General features: G+C 39.3%; 1 protein-coding gene across 1 annotated transcript; it reads right to left on the bottom strand.

The window, feature by feature from the left end:
• Window positions 1-4,153: 4,153 nt before the first annotated feature.
• Window positions 4,154-5,617, bottom strand: pou4f2 (POU class 4 homeobox 2; the record flags this gene model as incomplete). Its single annotated transcript, XM_081361061.1, has 2 exons — window positions 4,154-5,089; window positions 5,405-5,617. The coding sequence occupies 2 exons, from the start codon at window positions 5,615-5,617 to the stop codon at window positions 4,154-4,156; spliced, it is 1,149 nt and encodes a 382-aa protein (XP_081217187.1).
• Between the last annotated feature and the right edge of the window lie 6,139 nt (window positions 5,618-11,756).

Below are 11,756 nucleotides of genomic sequence, written 5' to 3'. Positions count from 1 at the left end.
CGAATAAGATTTATATAATATTGTTTATAATAAACCCTGAGGCGAATGATTTGTCGGATGGCGTTTATCACATTTCGTTGTTTTTTTTTTTTTGTTGTTGTTTTTTTGTTTTTTGCATTAGTTGTGTGCTTAAATATTTATTTGGACTTCTCTTTAGATTGTTTAGCATGTGTCAAAATATAATACGCTTTATAATGAATAAAGGTGCACGTAAAGACAGGTAAAAACGTAAATTCTGCAAGTCTGGAAATAATTGACAACGTTTCGTTGTTCTTTTTTCAGAGCAAAATTGGTAATAATTATGAAAAGCGTTAAACCGTTAGGCTAAATATTGTGAGACGAGACAGACCTTTTTTAAATGACCCTTTAACTGTTATTTATCCTTTTTGTATTGTTGTTATTTTTTATTTTTGCACAAATATGATTTGTTAATCATTTCAAAGGTCTGAATACAATTCTAGATTTTAGTATTTCACGTATTATCATCATCACAACTATTGTTTTTCCAATGTAATCAATTATGCGTATAACTATATGTCGCCTTTGGCACGAGTGTGTGTGAGAGAAGAGTTCAAGACATGGTGAACTTATTCGTTCATATAGCCTTTTGTTGAAGGTGTTTTACGATTATTGCACCTCTGTGAAAAATGTAGGGGCATTTATCCAAACATTTTAATTTAAAATATAATGCCTTATATTTGCCCCAGTTAAACGAACGAAATGCTTAGAATTATACCAATAATATCCTATCCTGCCCTTAAAAAAAAATGCAATGGACATCAGTGACAATAGAATAAATGTCCAAGTGCTAAATAAGGGGCTCCAACACGTCAGAGGCCTGTGGTTTGTCTTAACGTGCTTTGATGGCAAACACTTGGGGTAAATGTACAGTTAAAATATTCTATTCGTAGGTCCCCAGGCGGAGCACCGACAGTCCCTGGCTTCATTAAAATTTCATCACTATCCCTATGAAAGGGGGGAAATGTTCAGGGGAAAGAGATAGAAAACAGAAGACCTAATTATAACAAAGGAAAACAGCGCTGCCCTTTCGTTTTTTGAGTGTGACCACCATGGTTTTTAAAGCATGAGAATCACATGCATGCAAAACCGCTAACAGGTCAGTGCTCCCCCTTGGATCAGTCTACTATTAAAGGAAGGCATTCAATTTTCTTGGAAATATAAATTTAAGCGCACCCGTGTGTGTACTAAATGATCCTATATTTTAGTCTACCTCTCTGTTTCTCCCAGACTCATTTGGTTAAAAAAGGAATAAAATCCGATCGATATTTTCCGCACCTATATCTGAAAGTTAAAGAGTAGCTGGCTCAGGATCGTTCATAAGTGTCAAGCAATCAGATTAATTTCCATTCCAGACGAGGCTCTCCACGTACAGCCCTCCAAGACCGACTGTAATTAACAGCTCCAGTTAATGATTACTTACTTAGTGCTAGTAATTATCTGATTTTCATAATTCCATGTGTAATTTAATAATTCCTTCATATTATCGTGTTAAGTGATCAGCTCGTTTAGGAGAACTGATTTTTCTCCTTAGAAGCAGGTTAGAATTGATGAGAACTTGTGGGTCTATTTAGTCAGAGAGCTTCTATAAAATTATCCATGGCACCGAGTAATAAATTGAATGATGTTATGATTGTTATAAGGCTCTACACTTATAAATAAAAAATAATTGCGGATTTAATTAAATGTTTTGGAAAATAACTCTACGTAACATTATCGAGGTTTGGGCAAAAATTGCGAATTTTATTTCGACTAGAGTATTTTTCCCAATATAGCTTAAAAAAGTCAAATTATGTCAAAAGTACTTGTTCGTGTTTCAAAGGCGTTCAAAAAAAATGTTATTTCAAAAATGAAATAAAAAAAAATATGCAATTCTGCTAAAATATATTACGTTCATGTTTTTTCAAAAGAACAAAACGAAATGCAAATTGCATTCGTCATCTGTTAAATCCCTTTGAAAATCGGCAGGAAACATCAATGGCGAAACCTCCTGTATTCAGGCGGCTGTCCGTGGTGCTGAAAGCAATTGGTACGCCTAGAATGCCATGACATGAGCGGCGCTACTGAGATGACACTCCCGTCTCTTTTTTTTTTTTTTTTTTTTTCCCCCCCTTTTTCATACGGCCTAACAGTGAACTGAGTCAGTCTTCAAAGGGCTGCCTATGTCGGCAGAAGAACGAGAACCATCGACTGTGGATTTAAATGGAGCCCGGCACGTTGGCAGGCGAGGTGTTTTTCTGGCGGCCTGACATCTGGCAGCGCTGTGCTCGAGGGACCTCCCCAGATCTCTATAGACTTCATGATTAGACTCTAATAGAATATTAGCATTTGCTCTCAGGTAGGCTTCTAAGGCTTGTGAATGCTAGCAGCAGCAAGTCGTTCGTGAATACACCAAGCGTAGCTCTACAGCTCAAGATGTCAAGACGTCTTTTTTAAGCAAACAGCAAGATACTAAACTAATCTGAGAGCTTATTTGTGTCTTGCAACAGAAATAAGAAAAAATGCAAATTGGTGTTAAAGATACGTGTAATCCACAAATTGATCGACATGAGATTGAGGCAAACATTTACATATTATTTATAACATATAGCCCACATGCGAAACGTTTGAAAAGGCCTTTGAATATAAATGAACCCATTGAGAACGTTCAATAAAATGTTAAAATTTTGTTCTTTAATGAAACACATAGTTCAATTCAATTATCAAATAGTAACTTAAATATACATTGATGTAATAAATTAATGAATTGATCCGACAATTAAACCTAAAGCAACAGACATTACAGTTACCGCAGCTAAAACAGCAATACAGCAAATACCTGTACGGATATTTTATGTGTATGTCCAAATGAGATATTTACATTTTCCGTGAATGCTTCCATGAAACTCATCTTTTTCTTTAAGAAAACATTACTAAACATGGTGAATTTAACAAGCAACGACTCCATAACTGTACGCGTATATTTATACAAATAAATAAGCAGATAACATACATGAAAATAATTTCAAAGAAAATGTTCTCATATATCTCTCGATTGTGCCTTCTCGAAACAACGAAAGAAAAAAAATGAAAAGTGGCCTGTTTCAAGCAGTTTCCCCATTTGCTGAGGGCCACGTTTTCCTTGTTGTCTCAATATGATTTTCTCAAGCAAAAACGTGGAGGGAATCCCGATAAATATGTAATGAAGTAAACATTACCTCACATGATAAATAGTTCATAAGAAACATAGCCAGAGCGCAGGCGTATTGCAACAGATATTTGGCGGAACAAATCCCATTACTAAAAACAATTGAGCCTCACCTCGTGTTCAGTATATCCAGTATGTTCTATTTTAACAGCTAAGAGGTCAGTTATAGCAAATGTATACGTCCTAAACCCATAAGCTTTCACGTTAAAAAATATATGGATATTCTCATCGCCAATTGCCTAATTTTAGGCTATGTTTATCATTATTAAAATCACAGAAGTGGAATTAAGAAGACGACAGACAAAATTATGCATGTAACAGCTAAATCAATAATTTACAAGGAGCTGTTGGTTATCATCTAATAATGTTGCAGAATCGTTCGTGGAGTTAATTCGTGATGTCCTTCTTTTTTCTTTCTTTCTTTTTTTTTTTTTTTTCTTCTAATGAACCCTGAAGTAACACCAGATTGAAGCGTGACATACTGATAAATAAATAGTTCAAATGAAAAACATTGACAAGACACTGTCACCCTTTTGACCTGAAGTTTTTCGAAGTTTTTCAGTAATTATCAGTTTATAATTACTGGTGTTGTGTGTAGCTTGATACAGAACACTTTCTGGTAAATGACTGAAATGTGTTATTTCGTCTGATTGAGGCTTAAAGAGTCTCACTCCTCTGCTATAGAAAGTGTGCTGGAATAAGTGAGGAAAAACGAATGGTCTTACTTGATCAGTCAAACGATCCTTTACATGATTCCACATCCCCTTTGCGTAATACGTGACAGTGATTTGGTATTTTCAAATGTCTCTTTTGAATGTCATGAAATTCTGGTTCAATGCACAAGTTATTGATGATTGAAAAAGGTGTGAGATAAGAAATATTTTACAAATCGTCTCTAAACAGTTTTAGGAGTCTCTCTCGACACGTCGCGTTGGTCTTCTGCTCGAGCTAGACGCAGGCCGAGTATTTCATGCGTTTTTGTTTCTGCCTCTGGTTGCAAAACCAAACCCGCACAACGTTCTTTTTGAGGTCCAGCTTCTCTGCGATGGCTGCGATTTTCTCTGAGGATGGACGAGGCTGAATAGCAAAATAAGCTTCGAGGGACCTTTTCTCGGGAGCCGCGATGGAGGTCCGCTTCCTCTTCTTCTCGGCCCCGTTGAAGAGCTCGGGTTTGTTCAGTTTCTCCCGGTGAGACTTTTCAGCCTCCTCCAGCCAGGCTTGCAGGATGGGCTTCAGGGCGATCATGTTGTTGTGGGACAACGTGAGAGATTCAAACCGGCAGATGGTACTCTGGCTTAAAGAGCCTACGCCAGGAATCTTCAGGTTGGCCAGCGCTGACCCTACATCCGCTTGGGTCACGCCGAGTTTGATCCGACGCTGTTTAAAGCGCTCAGCGAATGCCTCCAAGTCTCTGGGATCTGCATCCACGTCGCTCATGCAGCCCATGTGGGATTGCAGCCCATGGGCGTGAGCCATGTTGATGGCAGCTTGGTGCATGTGGTTCATGCCTGCCATGTGGGCAGGGTGCGCAGGCGTGGAGACCACCGAGCCGTCTGGCCCGGCCATGGCTCCGGCAAGTGCCAGTCCCGGGGTGATGTGGTCCAGCAGGTCGCCCTCCAGTCCCTGATGCGGCTGGTGATGGTGGTGATGATGGTGGTGGTGGTGATGGCTCCCGAGAGCTGACGGGTGCGAGATGGGCACGGACGACGAGGAAGACGAGGAGGTGCACGGAAGCGTGTTCATGGTGTGGTAGGTTGCGTCCGGCTTGTAGGGGCTGTGATGAGGAGGGTGATGATGGCTTTTGGTCTGCGAGACTATATCCACCGCCGCCAGAGCTTCCGCGCGGGCCAACAAACTCTCATCCAATCCGCCGAATATATTGCTCTGCAATTGCAAATAGAATGCACACATAACTGTCAGCAGGGAATTCGCGCTCCACTCCGAGCTTTTAAAACATTTCCAGCATGTAAAAAAAAAAAAAAAAAAAAAGAAATCCTAAAAAAGAACACACAAAACAAGACACATGCAACATCCCAGGTCATAAAAATTAATACGAAAGGCAAACCCGGCTGAATACATAAGTTGGGGGGGAAAATGGAGGTGTTGGGTGATTTGCTGTGCAGGCATGAAAAAAACATCAAGCAGAAAAAGTGGGCTGTCAAAATGTGCCTTTAAGCGGTGATTATGCAGAATACGTACCGGTGGGGTTGGGAGACATGCTCGGCGCATCGCCTCGGAGCTGCCGCCGCCGCTGCTGATCGTGTTGCTGTGTCTGGACGAAGAGCAGGACGAGGGCGCGTTGGAAGTCAAAGTGGAAGAGGACGAGGAATGCAAACTGGAGTATTTGGCCTCGGCCAAACTGGTGTGGGTCATGGCGAAAGCCTGCTTGCTGTTCAGAGACATCATCATCATATTTGCGATCGAGTCTTGGCGAGTTCCTTTTAATAAGTTAAGACTCCGCCTTCTTCTTCTTCGACTGGAGTTCAAGCCCAGTCGCTGCGCGGAAGCCTCAAGTCTCTGGCGCTGCAACGAACGTGGAGAGGATGATGCACCAAGTCTCTAGATAGCTCATCTAGTGCTGGCTGCCTGATGCTCTCAGAGAACGCTCTCCTGGTCGCTCCGTTGCGTGCCGTGGCTTGAGATGTGTCGCGAGCACCAGTAAGCCATGCAACCTGTCGGTAAACTCCTTCAAAGATTACGTCAACTCTATTAAAACGCTCCACAGAATTTTCCTCCGCCCTCACAAAATATCGTACATTTGTCACAGCGGAATCTGATGCCTTTGGTGAGTTTGTCTTTACTCACGTTTTTAGAACGAGTGCAAAAAGTTTCTCCTCAGCTTCTCTTCGCACAAATCTCCAAAACGACGTTGCTCAAAACAATATCGCTCGTTAACCTTTATCCCGAATCTTGTTGAATTTGATTATGGGATAAAGGTGACAGTCGACTACATTCAATGCTGCGGGGACTCGATCTGTCTGTGCTCCAAGGCGAAGGGCAGGCTGCGTCTCTCTCTCTCTCTCTCTCTCTCTCTCTCTCTCTCTCTCTCTCTCTCTCGCTCGCTCGCTCGCTCGCTCTCTCGCCCATTCTCTTACTCCCTCTCCTCTTACTCTCTCGGCTGTACCTGAAAAACCTTTCATGATTTATTATTCTTCATTAGCCACAGCGCCGCTGGGGACTCTGCGCATGGGCAGTTGCAATGACTGCAGCTGGTATTGTACGATTCTTCAATAAAGTTATTGTGGAAACCACAATGGTTAAATGAATAAAAGGCAACGCAGAACTGTATTCTAAAATCAAACATTTTATATTTCAATGTCCATGTTCAACAATAATACCAAGAAAGTATATTTAGAAATGTATCTGCACGTTGTCGTTTATGTTGCACAGACTTGCATGTGTGATTCACTTTCACTGTGATACAAATTATTCGAAAGATTGTGTGTTTTTTTTTTTTTTTATTACGCAAGTAGCCTATAAGCTTTTGTCTCAGAGAAACGTGGATGAATATGAAGAAATCACCACAGACAGCCTCATCATCTGCTGTCCCTGTTGGGCGAAATAAATCAAAGTAAAACGCACGACTATCATTCCATTATAGCGAGGTAATTTGATATACCGACACGCATTAAACAAATTATGTCCAGTCGGATTTAGAAATATTGAATTTAAATTTAATTTGTGTATTTGTTCGAGAACCATTCACTAATTAACCTGCTTTGATTTTATTTAGAAAATATACTGTTGACGAATTTATTAGTTTTCCCGGTTATTGAAATAATAAATAGGAAAGGCATATTAGTTACTATTGAGCGTGTATTATGAATTTGATGTCTCAACAGAATGTGAAGTATTTCATTAATGACACTAAAAAGCAGATTTTTTACAACTCTTTAGGATTTAATTGCAAACCCAATACAATTATATACTCGTCGCAGCGGGCTATTATCATATCTTCGTTCTAATTAGACTACTTCATCAGTGATTTAATTAAAAACCTTTAATCATGTTCTAATTAACAAGGCAAGTCTAATTTGTTTAATCTATTCGAGTCCACTGGATGGGGTAATTGATGCATCATAGCGACCGACTATAGCCTCGTGTGGTAAAAGTGCACAGCTAACGCGAGATCCAAATTTGAACTTAAACTAAAAATAAATGCATCCAATTATCATTTCTTATTTTCAACATTTTTATAAACTGTAATGACAATTCATAGTTTAACAATAATGAGTTAATATCTGTCGCATATGCGCAACATTAAAATACCTAATTACGCAAATGCATTATTCTGTCTAGATTCTTTGACTTGTTCATGTAAGTGTAGCCTATACTGAATATAGCCTACCAGTATGAATGGTTATCAATGTCTTAAAGGGTTGTTTTTCATCAAATCTATAGTAATTTGGAAATTAAATTAAAGAATGTGCTGCATCATGTCTCTGTTGGGAAAAAAAAACGCACCCTTACACGTTGTCTATAACAAGAAATAACTTATATGACAATAAGTTAAGTCTAAGGGCTAAATTAAGAAAAATGAAGAAAAGTCTCAGTTTCAGATGTATATATATATATCTATATAGATGTATATACAGTGTGTGTGTATATATATATATATATATATATATATATATATATATATATATATATATATATATATATACATATATACACTGTCACGGATTCTTATGTACAGTATGTGTGTCGACGTGACATTTGTCCTGTCCCATGGCAATGACAACATTGCCGATGGTGCAGAAGCCAGGAGTACGGTATACCTCTCCAAAGGGAGGGCCACCCCACGCGCCTGCTCAGGAGACTTCAAGGCCCAATCAATGTCTCCTTGTATATACCCAGAGACTGATTTATGATGAAACTTTAACGAAATCATTTATATTTCACCACCCCTAAATCGGCAAATGAAATTTTCATTCACAATGAAGCACACAAAAGTATATCTAACGTCAAATAAATCAATTGGGCTCCGCTCTGAGGCGATTGAGTTTGAGGAGTAGTTTTTGCTCACTGTAGAGTATTTATCAGGGCGATTTAAGTGCTCAGCTTTAATACATCAGGTTAAAAGGAATCTAGGGCCAGTTATAAACATTGCCGCTTTAACTATGACAATTTAGTAATTAGTTAAGGCTAATCATTCTTACATTTCTGATTCAAAGCCTTTTTATCTAATTGACTTAAAAATAATAATAAGTCTTGAAAAAAAAAAATAGATGACTAACTTGTAAGACCAAACTGAATTTGAATAAAACACATAATTCAGTACCAGTAGCCACATATGCGTCGTTTGCACGTGCACGTGCAGTGCGCCCTCTGTACACAATCTACAAATAATACATCGATTTGAAGTTGCATTACATACAAGTAATCATTGACATTTAGCCTTTTAACATAAAAAAAGATACATATCACTTTTTTTTAGGAATTTCTTCAACCCCCTTCCTCTGTTTTTTTTTTTTTTTTTTTTTTTTCTGTGTCTATTTGATGATATTGTGCTTCAATTTGTATTACCAGACAGGTGCTTTTAGCAGCTAGGTTTGCAAAGATTTTTCTCCTCCTTCAAAAAGCCGTGTCCGCATACTCATAAATACACTTTTATTTTCCCCACTAAGAAAGGGTGCTCTCATAGGAATTCTGACTAAAATTGAGCTTCATAGACATTTTCTTTTACATATAAATAACAGTGCACCAGTAGCAACAACCCAAAACAGGAGAAAAAAAAAATAAAAAAAAAATAAAAAAAACAGCCAGACTTGATGTACAGTAGCTCAGGTGACTTGTTTGCTTTTTTTGACGTACATCAAAATCAAGGTATGCCGCTGTGGAGCTTGTGTGCTTTACACAAAGACATTCTCATGAGCATCCCTCAGGAGCCGAGCACGTTAACAATCCCAATTACATCCGGACCACCAGAGACAGCTGTTTTAATACCCACCGCTCCTTTGTGCCACCAACACAGTCACTGCAGCTTGCTCTAAGAACACAGGGACAAAGGATGCATCACCGGAATGTGAGAAGGAAAGAGAAAGCTTGAGATAAAGTAAAGGAGAGATAAAGAGTAAAAAGAAACATTGCGAATGTGCCATGCATGTGGGAGTGTGCAGGATATTTAGAGAGAGAGAGAGAGAGAGGGGAATCAAGAATGTGTGCGTGAGGAGAAGACTCAGAGAATGTGTTTGTGTGTGTGAGAGAGTAAGAAAGAGAGACAATTCTCTTTTTCTTCCCTGTTCTCAGTAGCTCGAGTTAAATTCGCAGCAACCTTTCTCAATTTGCTGTTGACACTCACTAACCAGCGGATGCAAAAAGGGCATGGCTTTAGTAATTATCTCCAAATAAGACCTCCCTCTGTCCCTTTTCCCTCAGAGTTTTTAATATTTGAAACGGAAGAGGCAATGGTAATGCATTTCCACTCAAACTGGAGGCTTTGAGAACGATATATTACTTCCTCAAATGTAAGTAAAACCAGGCAGTTTGAGTTTGAGAGACAGGACGTCACCCAAGCAGATTACATGCCTAAAAAATGTTTCTTTGACACCGGTAACTACCAGCCTATAGTAGCAAAGCCAGAGTCTCGATCTCGGTAATGTTCATCTACTCAAAGACTTCAGGGCAGAGCAGGAGAAGGTCAATCCTCATAATGATGTCACATACCTCTAGGTCCTCCAAATCAATATACTGTAGAGGGGTTCACTGCACCTGTCATTGCATCAAATAAGGCACTGGTAAAGAATCGTGGCTTTGTATTGGTCTCACTGGATGATATGAAAAATATCAACTTCCCTTTTGGCATTGTTCATTATTTAATTGTAAATCTAGGAGTTCAAGCCACCATATACCATAATAAATAAATAAATAGATGAGATCCATGTCATTTCCGTATTCGTAATTTTTTTGTATTTTTTTTTTTTTCACCAGAGTTAATTGCAATTACACACAAATATACACACGTATGTATACCTGCTATCGTGAATGTGCATCAATTGCTCATGGACTGCTTTTGAATTCAATCCAATACAGCTGAAAATTCTCTCTTCCTCTCTCATTAATCTGGCTGTACCAGGTAATAATATATAGCATGTCATGGGTTGTCTAATGCTTGATGCTAATTGACCCCCTTTCCGCCTCTCTTTCGCACAAATGAAAAGGTTTTCCCCATCCTCTGATGGAGCGTGTCACTATCTGATCCAACAAATTAAAGAGCTCTCACTTGTCACACTGTCACTGCATGCAGGCTCCCGCTCATCAGCCATAATTATCATTTTCCCCTCTTCATCCAATCGCCTGCCAAACACGCTATTTAAAGTTACACTGAGGCGCAACATGCCTGTATTTGTGTGACATGATTTTGAGAAGTACCTTATGTTATGGTATCTGAGAATGTGCAGAGATTCTGGCTTTTTTAAGGGGTGTCTAGCTGTTTCTAGCACAGGTTAACTGCTAACACATTAAATGTGTTCACGTTCCTGACATCTACGTAATGGAGATCAAAATCAGGTAGGACCCAATATTTTGAAGCACAGACATCTTTGGTTATAGCTGATGGTGGTGTCTCCATTGTTGTAGCTTTTAATATTTGTATGCTTGAAAATATTCAAATTTAGGTTCACAGTGGTCAATTGCAACTCTTTTTTTTTTTTTTTCATCTAAAGCCTCTGTTCGTTTTTGCTACAGTCGTATGACTCCCGTATGTTTCTCCCTCACATCTCATTATGTGTGATGAATCTCATCTTTGTAACAAAGTGCTTGGTTTCTAAGTCACTGAAACATCACAGAACAGTGTGTATTCTGACAGTTCCCCTCCCATCCCACTTCTCGGAAAATGAAACATTTATTAAGATGTCAGTTAGGTGAGCAGAACTATACAAAAATACAGAAATGCACTGAGCTTGTTTCATAATCGGGGCAGAGAGTTGGATTTCATAAGATAAAAACTCCTCAGAACTTTAACAACGTGTTTTACAATACAGCGCGCTCGCCGGCAGGGTCAGCCTCAATGAACGTGATGCGGTATGGTGTAAGGTCACACAAAAGCTTTGTTATTGATCATAAGCCTTTATTTCAGATGCAGTACTTCACAATTATTGGACATCATAGTCAATAAATGTAGAATTTTCCTCAAGTTCATGTTGTGTTGGATAAGCAAGTTATTGATGAGTTCATGCATTGATACTCAACGACGTGTGAGTTTGTTCATTGCCCAGGATGTCCAAACAGAAATGCTAATTAGGTCAGAACAATGCACAGACTCTTATTATACATGACACTTTACCTGCTGACTTTGTGTGAGTAACTTTATAATGTATGCACTGTACCCTTGCTATTGACAAAAATGCCTGGGCCTGATCAAAGCACAGTATTCAGTGGATTTGTCAGGGCCATGAAGACAGGGTCTGTAACACTAATGATCTTCAAACGCTTCCCCATTGCACCAGGAGCTGCATGACTTCCAGGCAAGTCCCCCCTCCACCCCCAAGAGAAGCTTTAATTGTGCTTGGCTTGTAGGGTGACAGGTGTCAGAGGGCCCCCTCCTCACCCA

Source organism: Scardinius erythrophthalmus (genome assembly GCF_964197995.2).
Source record: "Scardinius erythrophthalmus genome assembly, chromosome: 3".
Lineage (NCBI taxonomy): Eukaryota > Metazoa > Chordata > Actinopteri > Cypriniformes > Leuciscidae > Scardinius > Scardinius erythrophthalmus.
The sequence above is the reverse complement of the archived record's forward strand: the minus strand, read 5'-3'. Positions and strand labels throughout refer to the sequence as shown.